An 18990-nucleotide genomic window follows, 5' to 3' on the forward strand; every position below is an offset into this window, starting at 1 on the left:
GTAGGGAACCTCACCCAAAGGCATTGCCCCTCCCATCCCCCACAGATTCTGTACAATGGGCAGAGTGTGGAGGTGGACGGGCACTCAATGCGAAAGCTGATCGCTGACCTGCAGCCCAACACGGAGTACTCGTTTGTGCTGATGAACCGTGGCAGCAGCGCAGGGGGGCTGCAGCACCTGGTGTCCATCCGCACGGCCCCCGACCTCCTGCCACACAAGCCGCTGCCCGCCTCTGCCTACATAGAGGACGGCCGTTTTGCCCTCTCCATGCCCCATGTGCAGGACCCCTCGCTTGTCAGGTATGCACACAAGGTGTTGGGGGAGGTAGGGCAGGGCTGGAGGTGACCGGCAGTGACAGTCGTGATTCCTGCCCTGCCCACCCAGGTGGTTCTACATCGTGGTGGTACCCATTGACCGTGTGGGTGGGAGCATGCTGGCGCCAAGATGGAGCACACCCGAGGAACTGGAGCTGGACGAGGTACCTGGGGAGGGGATGGGGACACTGACAGCCCCATTGCAGTGGTCGACTGTGGCCTTCCTGCCCTGAGCACTGTCCCAGTGACTCTCAGATTCACTTCCCAAATTGAAATCTCTCTCCTGGCTGGCAGCCTGCCCCTCTCTGGAGAGAGGGACTTTGAGGAAACTGTCTGGGAATATTCACAGAACTCCCAGAGGGCTTATGAAGAATCCCTGGGGTGGGACGTCGTGGAGATGCCTCTGCAGGTCTAGAGAATGGCAAGCCCTGTAGACACTGCAGAGCCTTGCCGATCTAGAAGCCATGGAGGGCTCAGTGAGCCCCAGAGCCAGGAGTCCCTGAAATTTTGAAACCCTTTAGTCCTTTCTCAGCCAGTGTGGAAACAGCCTGGTTAGGGTGGGGCAGCTTACCCACAGGGCTTCTTCTCATGGGCTGGTGGGGAGGAGTGGCTTCGTGGTATCCATTACTCTGTAGGGGCAGTGGGTTGGGCAGGTGTGGACCCTTACACGGCAGGTGAGCATTGATCTCAGCCCAGGGAGCTGACATCCCAGGCCGGCCAGCATGCTCCAAGGCCCCGCGTGACCCCTGTGCTCTGCTCTGCCAGCTTCTGGAAGCCATCGAGCAGGGCGGAGAGGAGCAGCGGCGGCGGCGGCGGCAGGCAGAGCGTCTGAAGCCATATGTGGCTGCTCAACTGGATGTGCTCCCCAAGACCTTCACCTTGGGGGACAAGAAGAACTATCGGGGCTTCTACAACCGGCCCCTGTCTCCGGACCTGAGCTACCAATGCTTTGTGCTTGCCTCCTTGAAGGAACCCATGGACCAGGTCTGCCTGAGCTGGCTTGGCTCTCAGCACCCTGATCCCCCTGGCCTGGCCTGAGACTAGGCCAGTCTCAAACACCATAAGACCCCAGGTCTTTATCAGTCTGGGGGCTACAAGATCCCTGGCCTGGGGCAGCACTAAAGACCCAAGACCTGTCCCAGGGATCCTGGGACACGGCCCTGGGACCCAGAGGCCAGACCTAATGTGGCTCCAGGGACCCAGTCCTGCCAGGTCCACCTTGTAGGATCTGGGAGACCAGGCCCAGTGTAACCCAGACCCAGAGCCCTTTCTCCAGGATTGATAGGCAGAGGGTTGGGGGGTCTCACACTGAGCTCACAGCCTACTGTTCTCCACCGGGCCACAGAAACGCTATGCATCCAGCCCCTACTCGGATGAGATCGTGGTCCAGGTGACACCAGCCCAGCAGCAGGAGGAGCCGGAGATGCTGTGGGTGACGGGTCCCGTGCTGGCAGTCATCCTCATCATCCTCATTGTCATCGCCATCCTCCTGTTCAAAAGGTAAGCACTGCCCTCAGAGCTCCGGGAATGGCCACCTGCCCCTCGCCTTTCAGGCCCTCTCTGGGCGTTGTGCCTGTGGAGAATGTGCAGCCTTGCATCCTGGACCCTGGGCCTCAGGCTCAGCAGGAAGGCAGGAAGGGCAGGAGCAGTGTGTGTGCCTACCTGCATCTGCAGGCCTGCATCTGTCAGGTGAGGGAGCCTCTGTGGCAGCCTGGGCGTGACGAGCTAAAGCCTCAGAAGGTTGTCCCATGTGCATCCCTGGCGTGTCTGTCTGTCTGTGTTTCTGTGGATAAGAGTGTGTCCGTCTCCTCTTCAGTTTTAAGACACTGCCGTCTCCTGAGCTCCTACCTTGAGTCCTTTCCTTCTGCCAGCATTCCTGGATGATTCCCCAGCCCCGCTCTCCTGCTTAGGCCGAGAGAGGTCAATCATGGATGCTCATTAACAGACGTGACTGATGGCTTGCTGTGCCCGTGCCATCTGCAGCGGCCTCAGCCTCAGTGTATCTTTCCCACTCAGTTCTATCAGAAGCGGCAACTACCTGCCCTAGGAGTCTCCCTTCCTATCCGTGCACCTTCCAGCCTGAAAGGGATTTCCAGAGATTTAACTTTGTCACTCTCAGTTTGAAACCTTTTGGTGGCTCCCCACATAAAGCCCAGCCTCTTTAGCCTGACAGCCAAACACCTGGCTAATCTGACCCCACCACACTCCTGACACTGTGACACTGAACTCATTCAGTGCTCAGGCCCACACAGGGTGTGCCCTCTGCGGATCTCCCTCCCCCTGCCCACCTGGCAACAGCAACCTCATCCAGGACTCAAGTCCATGCTCTGCTGCCTACAAGACCTTGCCTGGCCCCAACCCCTTCCTTGCACAGCCCCACATCTGTCCCCTGTGATGCTCCACTGCAAATGCAGCTGGTCCTGTGTGCCAAGCCTTCAGCCCCCAGCACTGGGCTGAGCCCACAGGCATGTCAGTGAGCACCTGGCACATGAAGATACGCTAGTCTGTGTGTCTGAGCACATCTCTGCACCATGCAGGAGTGCCTATATCCTGTGCCCCTACCCTGGATCCGCTGCTCTGTCCTAAAGAGTCCGCTCCTTCCTCCCAGGGCGGATGGACCTGTGGGCGGGTCCCTGAGGAGTGTCCCACAAACGCACTAATCCTTCCCACTTCCACCTGCATTTTGGGTCTGTCCAGAGAGGTGGACCCCCTCCCTGTGAATGTCACGTGGGTGCCATATAAGGGGCCTGCAGGGTCCCCATGTCATTAGAGGGCTGAGTGCTTGGTGGAAACTGTGACCGTTCCTTTCTTCTGTCCTTGCTTGTCTTTCGGGACCTAGTAAACAAGAAAGGTAGGAGTTGTTCCTTCTCTCTTCACACACCTCGCCCTCTACTTCTAATCCTTGTGCACATCTTGGGCCAGCAGGGAGGGATGACGCTTTGACCGGAAGTCCCCTGGCCTATGGCTTTAAGCAGCAAACTGTCCAGTCAGCTCAGCAGGCTCCCCGGTTCAGGACTGAGTCCTCACTGGTGTGAGGAGGCAGGTTCTGTCTCACTCTTGCCGGTTCAACTCTGCAGAGGTTGCTCCTTCTATGGGGCACATGCATAATACAGACTTCACTGCTTTCCCTGAGCGCACAGAGCTCTCCAGAACTGTCACCCGGCTCCCGGTTCTCTGAGAAGTTGCCAAAGTGCTGCAAGAGACAGTCTCGCATATGTGCAAAGAGCACTCACTGTGCGGAGAGGCGTGTCCTGGTACACACCCGAGCACACTCACTCAAATTCTTCTTCCCCAAGCACACGCGTCTGCAGACCACAAGTAGCCTCTGGCTATTTGTTGGCAGCTGAACCCTATGGTCTGTCTCTGACCTGTCCTTACAGACGGGAAAACTGAGGCCAGTGAGAGAGGACTCTGCCCAGCTAGGGTGACGCCTTCCCTGTCCCTCCCCTGCTGCCCTGGGCATTTACCCTGATACTCTGAGGGCCAGAAAGCTGGGGCCCTGTCCCATGTGCTGTTTGTGTATTTTATGTGTCATTTGCATGTTTATTCCTGGTGGTTCCTGCTACTCAGCTGGGTGGCCTTGGGGATAGCAGCCACTGTCCTGCAGTGACCTACCTTCTGTCCAAAGGAGCTGCCCTCCCCTGCGACCCCTTCCTCCCTGCTGCACTGCCCCTCTGCTCGTGCCACACTCGTGCTGTCCCTACCCCTTCCCTGCCCTGTGTTCTCTCATGTCAAGGCTGCTCTGGCCCTGGCTCCTGCGCACTCAGAGATCCTGGGAAGAGGTGGGGCAGTAGGAGGACAGAGCCGTGGACATGGTGGCGGGGGGCTCCTTGGCAGCCAGCCATGCCATGTGTCACTGTCTTAGCCTGGACCTCAGGTTCTCACCAGCCTCCCTTCTGTCTCTAGGAAAAGGACCCACTCCCCATCCTCTAAGGATGAGCAATCGATCGGACTGAAGGACTCTTTGCTGGCCCACTCCTCTGACCCTGTGGAGATGCGGAGGCTCAACTACCAGACCCCAGGTAGGGCACTCCCATGGCCTGTGTGCCCCCAGCCCAGACCTAGCAGGCCTGTGGCTCCGTTCTGCAAGTCTCAGGGTCTCCACTGAAGTTCTTAGGCCACATGCACTTGTTCCTGCTCCTTTTCTTCCTTTCTGCCGTTCTCCCTGTGCTCATCCATTTTGGTTGGAATGACTGAGAAGCCCCCATATCCTGCAGCTGGACAGGTGCCGCAGGCCAGGACCCTCTCAGGTGCAAAAGCCATTTAGCCCCTGCCTTGTCTTCAGTCAAGGCCTCTGGATATGGGCTAAGGACCTCCCAGAGCCCACATCTCTGCTGCAGGGTGGCCAGTGTCTGGCCGGCACTCTGGCCCCTCCACAGGAAAGATGGACGTGTTAGCAGTGGGAGATACCTCACCAGACACTCGTGGGGAGATGAAGTGCATGCACCTGAGCCTTCCTGGAGGCCGACCCCAGGTTTACCATACCACATACCTGCCCCTTCTCCTAGCCACTCTCACGGGGCTGTGCAGCTCTTCCTTCTACCTGAAATGTCGCTCCTCCCAACACCCAGCAGATGCAGCTCATACCTCTCCTCCTTCCCACACCCCCACAGGGTTAGGTGTCTCTCCTCGGCTCCAGGAACTTCCTTCCTTCTTCCTTTGGACGCCTCTCACAGTGAGGTGGGATTGCCTCAGTGACAGTCTCTGAGCTCTGTGGTGCCAGGAACTGTGTCTTGTCATCCCCCATCCGTTGTATTCAGCACACGATGGGTTCTTGTTAAATGCCTGTGAAATGAACACACAGACAAATGAAGGAACGAGTGAACTAATGCATACACACAGGGTTTGTTATGTATGAGCTGGTTATTACTGCATATCAAATTACCCCAAAACTTAGTGGCTTAAAACAACAATAATTATGTATTATCTGTCACGGTTTTTGTGAGGCAGGAATTCAGACAGGGGCACAGCAGGAACAGCTTGTCCTTATTCCAGAAAGTCTGGGCCCTCAGTTGGAAGACTTGAAGGCTGGGAGCTAGAGTCATTTAAAGCAGGGGTTGGCAGACTATGGCCCATGGCCACGTACAGCCCACCACTTGTTTTTATAAATAAATTTTTACTGGCCGGGCGCGGTGGCTCATGCCTATAATCCCAGCACTTTGGGAGGCTGAGCTGGGTGGATCACCTGACATCAGGAGTTCGAGACCAGCTAGTGAAACCCCATCTCTACTAAAAATACAAAAATTAGCCGGGCGTGGTGGCGCCTGTCGTCCCAGCTACTCGGGAGGCTGAGGCAGGAGAATCGCTTGAACCCAGGAGGTGGAAGTTGCGTGAGCCAAGATCTCTCCATCGCACTCCAGCCTGGGCGACAAGAGCAAAACCCAGTCTCAAAAACAGCAAACAAACAAACAAAATTTTACTGTAACAGCGACACCCATTTATTTATATAGTACCTATCTATGGTTGCTTTCGCATTATAAAGGCACAATTAAATAGATGCAACAGATACCAGACGTCCACAAAGCCTAAACTATTTACGCTCTGGCCTGTTACGGATACAAGTTTGCCAACCCCTGGATTCTAAAGCCTCTTTCATCCGTGTGACGGATGGTTGATGAGCCAGCTCTGAGCCTTGCTGTGGCTCTCAGCTGGGACACCCATATGAGGCCTCTTCAAGTGGCCTGGGCTTCCTCATAACATGGTGACTGAGTTTTGTGAGCACGTCTGGAGAGTGTGCCAGGCAGACCTAGCAGGCTGTTGCAAGCTAGCATGATTAGATCTCTGAAGCATCAAGCACCAGGATGCTGGGACCTGGAGTGCAGAGAAGCCTCTTCAGGGATGGGATGCTGAGCCATGTGGGCATTGGTCTAGAAAAGAAGGGTGGGAGAGAGCTCCCCAGTGGAAGCATGTGCAGAAGCTTGGGCGGATTGCATATGCATCAAATTACGAGCACCTGAGGGTTTCTGCAGCGTGAGAGTTAGCGGCTGGGGGAATACTGAGCCAAGAGAAGACTGGAGGACTAGGCAGAGGTCCAGTCAAAAGGACCTTGAATGTCAGGCTAAGGGGCTTAGACTTCCTCTTGAGGATGCCAGGGAGGTATTAAAGGTTTTCAGCAAGGGAGCCAGATGGTCAGAACCATGCTTTAGAAATGTCACTCTGGCTCCTTGAAGTGACTGGATTAGAGAGGAGAAACTGAGGCAGGGAGACCATTTAAAAGGCCACCAACAAAGTGAAAGGTGGCAGTGGGAACAGAGGGGACAGACTTGGGAGACGTGAAGGAGGTAAGAGCAGCAGAGTCTGAGCAGCAGAGTCCGCGTGGGGAGAGGTGAGGGTGGCTCTGCAGTCGCTGGCTGAGTCAGCAGGGCTTAGGGGTGTCCTGGGGCCAGCGGGTCTGTGGGTCTGAGGACTTCTGAGCTGACATCAGGGCTGAAGCCCTGTGGGAGGGGCCAAGGAGCATGTGGTAGTCAAAGCCTAAGAATAAATGGGCTCTCCCAGGGTGAGGGCCAGAAGGAGACCTGGACCAAAAAAGGAGCCCAGGGTAGGGAAGGTGGTGCAGCGTTAAGGAAACATGGATGGAGAGCAGCTAGAGAGATTGAGAAGGAGCAGACACAGCGAGAGGAGAGCAGGAGCACAGTGTCCCTGATGCCAGGGTGGGGGAAGTTGTGCAAGGGACGAGAGGACTTAGTGAGATAGGGTAGTGGGAACACCCAGTGGGAGGACCGTTGACTTTGGCAGGTGGGGCCTTGAAGAGAGGGTGGTGGCCACGTCCTCTCCTGTGAGCAGAAGTGTTTCAGTGAGCAGCATGGCAGGCGGAGGATGGGAAGTGGAGAAACCCCTTTCAAAGACGCTGGGAAGATACCTGGGAAGGAGGCAATGGACAGGGCAAGTGGGAGCGGAGAGGGTGTGGGATCTGAGAAGGAGGGCTCTTTTTTCCAACATGGAGATCATCTGAAAATCGCCAAGACCAAATTTTGGTACCAAAAAGGGCAGGGTTGGTTTGGACTTAAGTATTTAGTCATAGAGCCCCCTGAGACTGCCGAGGCCGCCAGGGTTTAGAAGTGCTCGCCTCTGGGGGTGGGACACCCCATCTGTATTAACTGGGAGACAGAAGGAGTCTTGATGGAACTTGTCCGCAGCCCCAGCGCCTCTCCGCCCTGTCCTCTTCTCCGCCAGCCCCTCACAAGCCCGTTTAGCACCTCCATTGCGTGTGACAGTGCTGTAAGCAGAAAAAGTTAACGGGCTCTCTTTTCTTGCCCCGATGTTTTTTTTGTTTTTTTCTCTGCAGGTTCCAGTGTCCCCAGTTGCCCGAATACCTCAAGTTAGTTTTCAAAGTTCCCATGTTTGTGGGATACTTTGGCTTCTGTGTCTGTTTCTACTCCTTACTTTTGTTTATCCCATCACCTCCGTCCTTCCTTGAATTCTCTCCCCTTCCCTCTCTTCTCCCCCAATCCCGCTGCCCCCTGACCTTTTTCCTTCCCCTCTGCCCACCTTGCTTCCTCTAGGCCTGTTTTCTCTCCCACTAGCCCCGTCTCTTCCTGCCTCTCTGGCCTCCAGTCCCAGCCTGACACCCTTCCTTCTGCGTGCCTCTGTCTCCCACCTCCCTCCTGATCTCTGCTTCTCTCTCTGGGTTCCTCTGGGTTCCTCTGCCATTGTGTCTGTACTTCGTGACCACTCCATCTGCACACTTGGTGCCCGGGATGACGATGGCCGTGAGTCTCCCATGGCGACTGCCGCCAGTAGGTGCAATGGAGCCCAGCTCCCATCACGTCTGCTGCCACCGACCTGGGCATCTCACCCCTCCTGGGAGGAAGAAAGCCTCTCCTCCCTCTTGAGAGAGCTGCCAGGCAGGGCCTAGTGCCCCCACTCAGCACCCTGCCACCAAGACAGGCTCCACACGCTCATGGCACAACACTGCCTTCTGTCCTCTCCCACCCTCCGCCATCCCTGTCGCCGCATGTGCTGCTGTCTCCATGCCACCAGTGCCGAGTGCTCCATGGTCACACTTGTTCACATGTGCACATACATGCGTTGGGGCTTTCTCTGCCACCCTGCTCAAGCCTCTCACTGACACTGCCTGTGTGCGCCCTACCTCCCTCAGGTATGCGAGACCATCCACCCATCCCCATCACCGACCTGGCGGACAACATCGAACGACTCAAAGCCAACGATGGCCTCAAGTTCTCCCAGGAGTATGAGGTGAGGCGTTCCTGCCCCCTACCATGTGCCTGGCCCAGGCCTACCCCAAACCAGCTCCTGTCCTGTCCTAGGTCCCAGCTGTGGTAGGTGAGGGAGGTGGGGTCCAGGTTTTCCAGGAGCACAGAGGAGGAGGGTCGGCAGTGGCAAGGGTCAGCGGGGAACCGGGCGCCTCAGATGCTGGGTCTGGCCATAGCCTGGCCCACCACCTTCTTGGGGTCACCCTTAGGAGATGGCTTCAAAAGGCTGTGAGTGACGCCAGGGTCTGGACACTCAGACACATGCCGAAGTGCTCACAGGCAGACACAAGGCCACAGGCATACAGACATAGATCAGTGACAACAGTAGCTGGCATCTATCAAGAGCCTCCTGCAGACCAGCACCGGGCTGGGCACTTGGCATGCGTTATCTCTTTCAGTCCCCCCGAAGTCTTCTGAAATGGGGACTATTATTATCCCATCTTCCAGATGAGGAAGCAGGGGCTCAGAGAGGGGAAGTGACTTGCCCGAGTCAAACAGCTGATGAGTAGTGGCACCAGGATTCAAACCCAGGCTTGCCTGCTGCCCTGTGCTCTGCACATCCATGTGCTCACGTGTGTTCTCAGGATGCCACAGCTCACAGAGCGGGAGTCAGGGCCTCAAGACTGGCTGCTCAGGCTGCACAAGTCCTGCTCAGAGACCTCCACACGTTCACCTTACTCTGGACTTAACTCCTGGGAGCCTGCTGGGGGCTCAGCCTTCAAGAGTCTGAGGATTTCCCACCCACAGATGGTGTCGGGGTGACTCTGAGCATCCCCAGGCTGCCCATCTAGGAAGGGGATTTGCTAGAGAAGGAGGTGATTTAAAGAAGAGACTCCTGGCCAGGTGCAGTGGCTCACGCCTCTTTGGGAGGCCGAGGCGGGTGGATCACCTGAGGTCGGGAGTTTGAGACCAGCCTGGCCACCATGGCAAAACCCTGTCTCTACTATAAATACAAAAATTAGCCAAGTGTGGTGGTGCATGGCTTAGTCCTGGCTACTCGGGAGGCTGAGACAGGAGAGTCGTTTGAACCCAGGAGGCGGAGGTTGCATTGAGCCAAGATAGTGCCACTGCACTCCAGCCTGGGCGACAGAGTGAGACTCCCTCTCAAAAAAATATAAAATAAAAAGAGACCCCTAACCCAAAAAAAAAGAGAGAGAGAGAGAGAGAGACCTCCCCCCCTTCCACCTCCTCGAAGAAGCAGCCTGTGCTTGTCTTTCTGCCTTGTCCATGGCTGTTTCCTCGGCACCTGGCACTGACCTCAGTGGATGGTTGGTGGACAGGCAGTTGGGGGGTTGGCTCAGCCTCACCTGTGAGTTTGCACCCCTTCTGATGTCCACCCTCAGCTGTGGTTCAAAGACTGCACCTCCGGCCGGGCGCGGTGGCTCAAGCCTGTAATCCCAGCACTTTGGGAGGCCGAGGCGGGTGGATCACGAGGTCAGGAGATCGAGACCATCCTGGCTAACATGGTGAAACCCCGTCTCTACTAAAAATACAAAAAAAAAAAAAAACTAGCCGGGCGAGGTGGCGGGCGCCTGTAGTCCCAGCTACTCGGAGGCTGAGGCGGGAGAATGGCGTGAACCCGGGAGGCGGAGCTTGCAGTGAGCCGAGATCGCGCCACTGCACTCCAGCCTGGGCGACACAGCGAGACTCCGTCTCAAAAAAAAAAAACAAAAAAAACAAAAAACAAAGACTGCACCTCCAAGGGCTGTGGGCCAGGTTTCTGAAGAGAAAGCTGAGCTTGGCAGGCAAATGGATGAATATGTCTGCGGCACAGCAAGCCTCTGCCTTTGGGCACCCCCCAGGGCCCTGCTCCACACAAGGCTGGGCTTTGGGTCTCGGAGCCTGTAAGGTGGGCTCCCTGCCTCCCATGGCCTCCACCCACACTCATCTACACCATGTCCCACACCTGCCCGCCCTTCCAGCGCAGCCCTGCTTCCCCATCTGGACTCGTGGGGCCTCTGCTCACAGTAGTCCCCTTCCAGCTTCTCTCTGCTTCCCTCCTCTGATCAGAGCTTTCCTTACAAGACCCTCCTCCTCCAGGAAGCCTTCTCAGGCTCCCCAAGGCTGCTGTGGGCTCTCCCTTAGCCAGGACCCCATAGCTCTGTTGTCTTTTTTTTATTTTTTTTTGAGACGGAGTCTCGCTCTGTCGCCCAGGCTGGAGTGCAGTGACGCAATCTCAGCCTCCCGAGTTCACGCCATTCTCCTGCCTCAGCCTCCCTAGTAGCTGGGACTACAGGCGCCCACCACCATGCCCGGCTAATTCTTTGTATTTTTAGTAGAGACGGGGTTTCACCGTGTTAGCCAGGATGGTCTGGATCTCCTGACCTTGTGATCCGCCCGCCTCGGCCTCCCAAAGTGCTGGGATTACAGGCATGAGCCACTACGCCGGGCCTGCTCTGTTGTCTTCCGTTCAGTCAGTCATTGATCACACATTTTCCACGTGCCAGTCCCCGTGCTGGGGATATGGAGACACATGCCCTCAGGGAACCCAGTCATGGGGAGCACGGCACATGCAGACAGATAATCAGCATTGAATATGTGACTCTGACAGCACAACCCCATGTTGAATAGGACCGACAGGCGTGCAAAAGGTGGGCTGACAGCACCAGAGCAGCCCCAGGGGTAGGGTGTGCTCCAGGGTTCACGGAAGCAGTGACGCAGTCCTGTGGAGAGTAATGAGGCTGGGGACAACATATGGAGGACATTGCGTGCTATGCTGAAAACTTCAGATCGTATCCATCTGGAAAATGTGAAGATAATAATGGAACCTATCTCGTAAGAGAATTTGAGGAGGGAATACATGCAAAGTGCTCACAGCGGTGCCAGGCACACCGCGGGTCCTCACTAACGCTTCGCTATTATCATTATTGCTCTCTGAGGTGATCCACAGAAGGCCTTTAAGCAGGAAATTGATATTCACATCTGCATTTTGGAAGGATTATTCTGGCTGTGGGGCTGAGTGGGTCAGAGTGGGGCAAGAGGAAAGAGGCAGGAAGAGGCTGAGCCTCAGTTGGGGTGGCCTGGCCCAGGGCAGTGGCAGCAGGTTGGAGAGAGCTGAAGGGGTGGGGGAGCACCAGAACCTGGTGACTGGCGGGGGGGGCGCAGAGGAATTTTGAGGTTGACTTGTAGGTTCTGGCCTGGCACCGAGGGGTGAGGCTGCCTTTCGCTAAGGTGGAGTCCCAGCAGCAGCACCAGGTTTGAAGGGGAAGCTGATGAACTCAGCTTTGTAAGGACTGAGGTTGAAGGACCTCCTGGTGGAAGAGTCAAAGAGGCTGCTGGGTACTGTGGGGAGAGCTCTGCACTGCTGCTGGGGTTATGGGCAGCTCTAGCATATGGTGTAAGAATCAGGTGAGCAAATGAGGTCACCCAGGAAAGGTTGTAGAGAGAGAAGAGGGCCTGGAAGGAACCCTGGAGGAGCTCTGTCCTCCTGCCCATTGGAAGGGCAGAGGGGAGAGGGGGAACAGAAGGAGCAGCCAGAAAGGAAGAGAGCGGAGCAGGGAGGGATCCTGCACTACCTGAGAGGGGCCACCATCCCTTCCATCTGTCCTGGCTCATTTCATTAGTGAATGTAGGGCTTCGGGAGGGACTCTGGGTGTTCAGAGCCCTCCGTGGTGTCGGGACTGCCTGAGACGGGGCCACCACCTGTCCTAGCTCATTTCATTAGATGAGTGCAGGGCTTCAAGAGCCCCTGCCTCTGCCCCTGCCCCTAACCCAGCTCAGACCACTCTACCAGACAAGGGGATTTGGTACCATGGTCAGAGGAGTCCCCAGCCCACCACTTTTCTGATGATAGGTCATGTGGCAACCTGTGAGCTCCATGGCTGGCACCACGAGGTAGAGGGCCTGGCTGTGGTCTGTGGAGTGAAGGCAGGATGTGAGCATCACCGGGAAAGCTGGGTCCCCTGCAGGAGAAGCAGATCAACCTCGGCTCTTACCCTGCCCCACCTGTTTTCTCCACTCTCTGCAGTCCATCGACCCTGGACAGCAGTTCACGTGGGAGAATTCAAACCTGGAGGTGAACAAGCCCAAGAACCGCTATGCGAATGTCATCGCCTACGACCACTCTCGAGTCATCCTTACCTCCATCGATGGTGAGTCAAGGGGGTGCCCCTCCCGTCCCCTTGCTCTCCTCCCTTGCTAGCTAGGGCAACATGTCATTCTACAGAGGATGTCCACGAGTCTCAGGGGTGTACTGCGGCATGGTGGGCTGTGCTGGGGACCCTGCAGTAATGCCTTCCCACCTTCTTTCTTATCCGCAGGTGTCCCCGGGAGTGACTACATCAATGCCAACTACATCGATGGCTACCGCAAGCAGAATGCCTACATCGCCACACAGGGCCCCCTGCCCGAGACCATGGGCGATTTCTGGAGAATGGTGTGGGAACAGCGCACAGCCACTGTGGTCATGATGACACGGCTGGAGGAGAAGTCCCGGGTGAGGCTGCAGGGCCCTGCCAGGAGGCGGGCGGGAAATGCCCGGCCACAAGGTGATACAGGGCACCTTCTTCAGTGCCGCGTTCTTCTGTGGAGGAAGTCGCTCAAGGGATCCCCAGATGCTATTATGTTTCTGGGGGTATTATGCTCCACAGATACTGGGGTGTTTCTGGGATAAAGCGTGTTCCCCAGATGCTCGTGGGTTCCTTAGGATGCTAATATGTTTCACCAAATGCTGTCATTTTCTGAGAATGTTAATGTGTTCCCCAGTTGCTGGCATGCTCCCGGGGTGTTCACATGTTCCCCAGATGCTGGAGTGTTCCTGGGGCATTAACACATCTCCTAAGTTAATTAGTGGAAAGAGCCGCTGTTATCTGTTTTTGGACTGCAAAGCATTGACTGGAACGTAAAATTTACAGAGCTTGAAAATGGCACATAAACGTTATGGATAAATTTGGCAGAAAATGTGCCTGGTGCGATCTGGCCTTGAATAAATAATTTTCAATTATGGCCCTTATTCCACTAGCTAGGGCAGGGTGGTGACATAGCTTGAGGACCTGATGTGACTTGTGGAGGACAGGGGGCAATGGGTCTGAGAGCTCAGGGCTGGGGGGCCTTTGTAGCCAGAAAGGCTACAGCCAGGGAGCAGACCAGCCTCCACCCTGCTTCTGCCCATCTGAGCCTGTGGGCTTCCTTCAGCCTGCCCTGCTCATCCCCCTGCAGGTAAAATGTGATCAGTACTGGCCCGCCCGTGGCACCGAAACCTATGGCCTTATTCAGGTGACCCTGTTGGACACAGTGGAGCTGGCCACATATACTGTGCGCACCTTCGCACTCCACAAGGTATAGCCCTTCCCCAGTGCTTCTCTCTTACCCAGACACCATAAGGACAGTAGCCTGGCGTGGATGTGGTGTGCTGGGTTGGGGGAAAACCGGAACCTGGGTGTTGGAGGGTTAGAGGCTCAGGTGTGTGAGTGTGGTGTGATGATCCATGTTACAGGAACAGTGCTAGGAGCTCCTTCAGGCTACTCTCTGTGACTTCTGAGTCCCATCAGGGAGTGGCAGGTCTGGCCTCAGCAACAGGTCATTCTGCCCTGAGTCTGGCAGGCAGGCTCCTAGTTGCCAATATGTCCCCACTTTGTCTCCCAGAGTGGCTCCAGTGAGAAGCGTGAGCTGCGTCAGTTCCAGTTCATGGCCTGGCCAGACCATGGAGTTCCTGAGTACCCAACTCCCATCCTGGCCTTCCTGCGACGGGTCAAGGCCTGCAACCCCCTAGACGCAGGGCCCATGGTGGTGCACTGCAGGTGAGAGGGTACAGTGCCACCCAGAGGGGTGGGGTGGGAGGTGGGGGCACCTGTGCCTCAAACTGAGCCTGTGTCCTGCAGTGCGGGCGTGGGCCGCACCGGCTGCTTCATCGTGATTGATGCCATGCTGGAGCGGATGAAGCACGAGAAGACGGTGGACATCTATGGCCACGTGACCTGCATGCGATCACAGAGGAACTACATGGTGCAGACGGAGGACCAGTATGTGTTCATCCACGAGGCACTGCTGGAGGCTGCCACGTGCGGCCACACAGAGGTGCCTGCCCGAAACCTCTATGCCCACATCCAGAAGCTGGGCCAAGTGCCTCCAGGGGAGAGTGTGACCGCCATGGAGCTTGAGTTCAAGGTGGGGCTCGGTGGGGGCCTGCTTGGCTCCAGGGCCTAGACTGGGACATGCGGATGACCCGCACTCCCACAGGAAGCCTGGCCTGACCAACCCCTCTCTCTTAATAGTTGCTGGCCAGCTCCAAGGCCCACACGTCCCGCTTCATCAGCGCCAACCTGCCCTGCAACAAGTTCAAGAACCGGCTGGTGAACATCATGCCCTATGAATTGACGCGTGTGTGTCTGCAGCCCATCCGTGGCGTGGAGGGCTCTGACTACATCAATGCCAGCTTCCTGGATGGTTATAGGTCAGCGTGCTTGTCACTGCCCCACCATGCCCTACAGGGGCCTAGGCCTGTGCCTGGCTGGTGGGGGTGGGCAGCCTAGAAGACCAGAGAGGGCTGGGTAGAGCAGTGAGGACTTCCTGGAGGAGGGATGATCAGAGCAGGGCCCCAAGGGGCTAGGCAGCCTAAGGGGAGACTCTGGGGGCAGCAGCACCTCCAGCATGTCCAGTCTTATGTCCACCCCAGACAGCAGAAGGCCTACATAGCTACACAGGGGCCTCTGGCAGAGAGCACCGAGGACTTCTGGCGCATGCTATGGGAGCACAATTCCACCATCATCGTCATGCTGACCAAGCTTCGGGAGATGGGAAGGGTGAGCCCACCCTTTCCCCCAGGGCCCCTGTCATACCTGGGAGAACACCAGCCACCCTTGGGGGAGCTGCCGCCTATGTTACTGTCTCCTTTCACACCCCAGCTGCTGCGTCAGCATAGCCTCAGGCCCCCGTTATTATCCACCTGAGGCATCTGTCCCAGAATCCTGTGAAGCCTGGCACCCCTCCTCCATTCCTTCTCACCTGATCATGGGGGCCCGGCCCTCTGTCCACAGGAAAAATGCCACCAGTACTGGCCAGCAGAGCGCTCTGCTCGCTACCAGTACTTTGTTGTTGACCCGATGGCTGAGTACAACATGCCCCAGTATATCCTGCGTGAGTTCAAGGTCACGGATGCCCGGGTGAGTGAGTGCGCTGAACGTCCGTAACGCTGCCTATCCACATGTGGGGCAGGTGGCTGCCGTAGCTCAAGCTTCAGGAATCTGAGGCAGGGGGTGGGTATTAGGGTGTGAGCACATCTCCCCCAGTGGCCTTGGGTGCAGTGACACAGATGCATGCCTGTGTCATGGTACTACCCCGGTCTGGTCCAGAGGGGTGGCAGCCTAAGGCACAAATCCTAATCATGTCCCCCACCCACCTTTCCCAGGATGGGCAGTCAAGGACAATCCGGCAGTTCCAGTTCACAGACTGGCCAGAGCAGGGCGTGCCCAAGACAGGCGAGGGCTTCATTGACTTCATCGGACAGGTGCACAAGACCAAGGAGCAGTTTGGACAGGATGGGCCTATCACGGTGCACTGCAGGTGGGACTGGCCCCGTGGAGGGCTGGGGCGGGTGGGCCTGAAGGCCTGGCAGACCCGCTGCGTGAGGCAAGCAGGACTTCTGACCCACCTGTGTTTCTGAGCAGTGCTGGTGTGGGCCGCACCGGGGTGTTCATCACTCTGAGCATTGTCCTGGAGCGCATGCGCTATGAGGGCGTGGTCGACATGTTTCAGACCGTGAAGACCCTGCGTACACAGCGTCCTGCCATGGTGCAGACAGAGGTAAAGCAGACCAGCCTGCAGGGCCAGGGCCTTGGCAGCAGCCCTGCTGGGAACCCTAGGCTTCAGCTGCAGTTTGTGCACACAGGCGTGTGTGATCATTCATGCTGCCAACCTTTTACATGGCCTGCAATAGGCATGGTGGTGTGTGCTTATGGTCCTACCTACTTGGGAGGTTGAGTTGGGAGGATCACTTGAGGTCAGAAGTTCGAGGCTGCAGTGAGCTGTGATTATGCCACGGCACTCCAGCCTGGGTGACAGAGCAAGACCCTGTTGCTGAAAACAAAAAACAAAAATGCTGCAACATTGCCTGTGCTGCCTGGGGGCTCAGGGATGAGTAAGATGTGTTCTTTCATTCAGCAGCTCTCTGCTAGCCCCAGTGGTGTGCCTGGCTCTGGGCAGGGTTGCACATAGCAGTCCTTACGGGGTGCCCAGTCAGGAGCAGAGAAACATGATTGGGATGGCAGATGGAAGGCAGGTAGATGTGGGGGCCTGGGAGAGTGACAAGAGAGAGAGGAGCTTTCAGAGGCTCTTTCAGGCTCCCCCGCACACTGCCTGACGTAGCTGCCAGGGTCCAGCGCCTGTTCTTGGCCAGCAGAGGCTGACTCCATGGCCCATGGCTGCAGTGTTGAGTGTCAACTGTGTGGTGGGGGTGCCCACTGGCGCAATCCACACTGACCAAGCCCCTGTCCTGGCAGGACCAGTACCAGCTGTGCTACCGTGCGGCCCTGGAGTACCTCGGCAGCTTTGACCACTATGCAACGTAACTACCGCTCCCCTCTCCTCCGCCACCCCCGCCGTGGGGCTCCGGAGGGGACCCAGCTCCTCTGAGCCATACCGACCATCGTCCAGCCCTCCTACACAGATGCTGTCACTGGCAGAGCGCAGCCCACGGGGATCACAGCGTTTCAGGAATGCTGCCACACCAGTCAGAGAGCCTAGAACATCCCTGGGCAAGTGGGTGGCCTGGCAGGCAGGCACTGTGGCCCTTCTGTCCACCAGGCCCACCTGGAGCCCGCTTCAAGCTCTCTGTTGCGCTGCTGCGTTTCTCATGCTTCTTCTCATGGGGTGGGGTTGGGGCAAAGCCTCCTTTTTAATACATTAAGTGGGGTAGACTGAGGGAATTCTAGCCTCTTCCCTCTGATTTTTCCTTTTGCGAATCCATATCTGCAAAGTGGGCCACTGTAGGGGTTGGGGTTTATTTTGTTTATTTTGAGTTCACTTTGGATCCTCATTTTGTATGACTTCTGCTAAAGGACAGAACATTGCCTTCCCCATGCAGAGCTGGGGCCGCCAGCCTGAGCGGAGGCTCGGCCGTGGGCTGGGAGGCAGCGCTGATCCGGCTGCTCCTCCAGCCCTTCAGACGAGATCCTGTTTCAGCTAAATGCAGGGAAACTCAATTTTTTTTTTAAGTTTTGTTTTCCCTTAAAAGCCTTTTTTTAGGCCACATCGACAGTGGTGGGCGGGGAGAAGATAGGGAACACTCATCCCTGGTCGTCTGTCCCAGTGTGTGTTTAACATTCACAGCCCAGAACCACAGACGTGTCTGGGAGAGCCTGGCAAGGCATTCCTCATCACCATCGTGTTTGCAAAGGTTAAAACAAAAACAAAAAACCACAAAAATAAAAAACAAAAAAAAAAACAAAAAACCCAAGAAAAAATGAAAAGAGAATCAGCCCTTGGCTTCTGCTTCAAACCCTCAAGAGGGGAAGCAACTCCATGTGCCTGGGGTTCCCAAGGGAGCTGCTGGCTGACCTGGGCCCGCAGAGCCTGGCGTTGGTCCCCAGCATTGCAGTATGGCGTGGTGTTTGTAGGCTGTGGGGTCCGGCTGTGTGGCCAAGGTGAATAGCACAGGTCAGGGTGTGTGTCACACCCCATGCACCTCAGGGCCAAGCGGGGGCATGGCTGGCCTTTCAGGTCCAGGCCAGTGGGCCTGGTAGCACATGTCTGTCCTCAAGAGCAGGGGCCAGATGATTTTCCTCCCTGGTTTGCAGCTGTTTTCAAAGCCCCCGAGTATCGCTCTTTTCCACTCCAAGATGCCCTCATAAACCAATGTGGCAAGACTACTGGACTTCTATCAATGGTCCTCCAATCAGTCCTTATTATCCTAGCTTGCTGAGGGGCAGGGAGAGGCCCTCTTCCTCTGGGCAGCGCTATCTAGATAGGTAAGTGGGGGCGGGGAAGGGTGCATAGCTGTTTTAGCTGAGGGACGTGGTGCCGACGTCCCCAAACCTAGCTAGGCTAAGTCAAGATCAACATTCCAGGGTTGGTAATGTTGGATGATGAAACATTCATTTTTACCTTGTGGATGCTAGTGCTGTAGAGTTCACTGTTGTACACAGTCTGTTTTCTATTTGTTAAGAAAAACTACAGCATCATTGCATAATTCTTGATGGTAATAAATTTGAATAATCAGATTTCTTACAAACCAGGCCTCTGTCTCAGCTGTTTCTGGAACCAGAGAGTCTGGGCCAAATCAGTAGCTAGGATGGGTTCCGGAGATTCCCTGCTCCTGAGGAGACGGGGAGGGTATCCTAAGTATTTGTGCCAGAGTAGGCTCCTGGCATGGCTACCCACTTTCAGAAAGGAATGATTATAAACCCTGAAGACCAGGCCACCAAGAGCCAGCCAGGGCGGAGCCACCAGTGCGTATGAGGAGCACCCTAGGCCAGGGAGCATACCTTTTGCCTCTCTTTCCCTTTAAGACTCTGTGGGTTGCACTGTGG

The 18990-nt window shown here is 56.3% G+C and overlaps 2 protein-coding genes across 17 annotated transcripts in view; one reads left to right on the forward strand and one right to left on the reverse strand.

Moving 5' to 3' along the window:
* The window catches only part of MED8 (mediator complex subunit 8), a 230870-nt gene extending 221167 nt beyond the window's left edge, over positions 1-9703 (reverse strand). The window contains exon 1 of the mRNA XM_050800154.1: positions 9700-9703. The gene's annotated coding sequence lies outside the window, so the exon portion shown is untranslated. The remainder of the gene's footprint in view (positions 1-9699) is intronic.
* PTPRF (protein tyrosine phosphatase receptor type F) overlaps positions 1-18692 on the forward strand; it is a 92987-nt gene extending 74295 nt beyond the window's left edge. For 10 of the 16 annotated variants that reach the window (XM_050797293.1, XM_050797389.1, XM_050797314.1 and 7 more), the window contains 18 exons: positions 46-299; positions 385-478; positions 1080-1298; positions 1660-1814; positions 4221-4336; positions 7600-7632; positions 8413-8510; positions 12495-12618; positions 12787-12962; positions 13685-13804; positions 14111-14265; positions 14347-14632; positions 14740-14918; positions 15141-15267; positions 15502-15627; positions 15873-16027; positions 16132-16267; positions 16963-18692. In XM_050797293.1, the coding sequence (XP_050653250.1) occupies positions 46-299; positions 385-478; positions 1080-1298; positions 1660-1814; positions 4221-4336; positions 7600-7632; positions 8413-8510; positions 12495-12618; positions 12787-12962; positions 13685-13804; positions 14111-14265; positions 14347-14632; positions 14740-14918; positions 15141-15267; positions 15502-15627; positions 15873-16027; positions 16132-16267; positions 16963-17031 (2622 nt within the window). In that variant the 3' untranslated portion in view covers positions 17032-18692. The remainder of the gene's footprint in view (positions 1-45; positions 300-384; positions 479-1079; positions 1299-1659; positions 1815-4220; positions 4337-7599; positions 7633-8412; positions 8511-12494; positions 12619-12786; positions 12963-13684; positions 13805-14110; positions 14266-14346; positions 14633-14739; positions 14919-15140; positions 15268-15501; positions 15628-15872; positions 16028-16131; positions 16268-16962) is intronic. The other 6 variants (XM_050797325.1, XM_050797346.1, XM_050797335.1 and 3 more) reach the window with 1 other exon arrangement.
* Positions 18693-18990: the final 298 nt, after the last annotated feature.

Source organism: Macaca thibetana, chromosome 1 (genome assembly GCF_024542745.1).
Source record: "Macaca thibetana thibetana isolate TM-01 chromosome 1, ASM2454274v1, whole genome shotgun sequence".
Taxonomy (NCBI): domain Eukaryota; kingdom Metazoa; phylum Chordata; class Mammalia; order Primates; family Cercopithecidae; genus Macaca; species Macaca thibetana.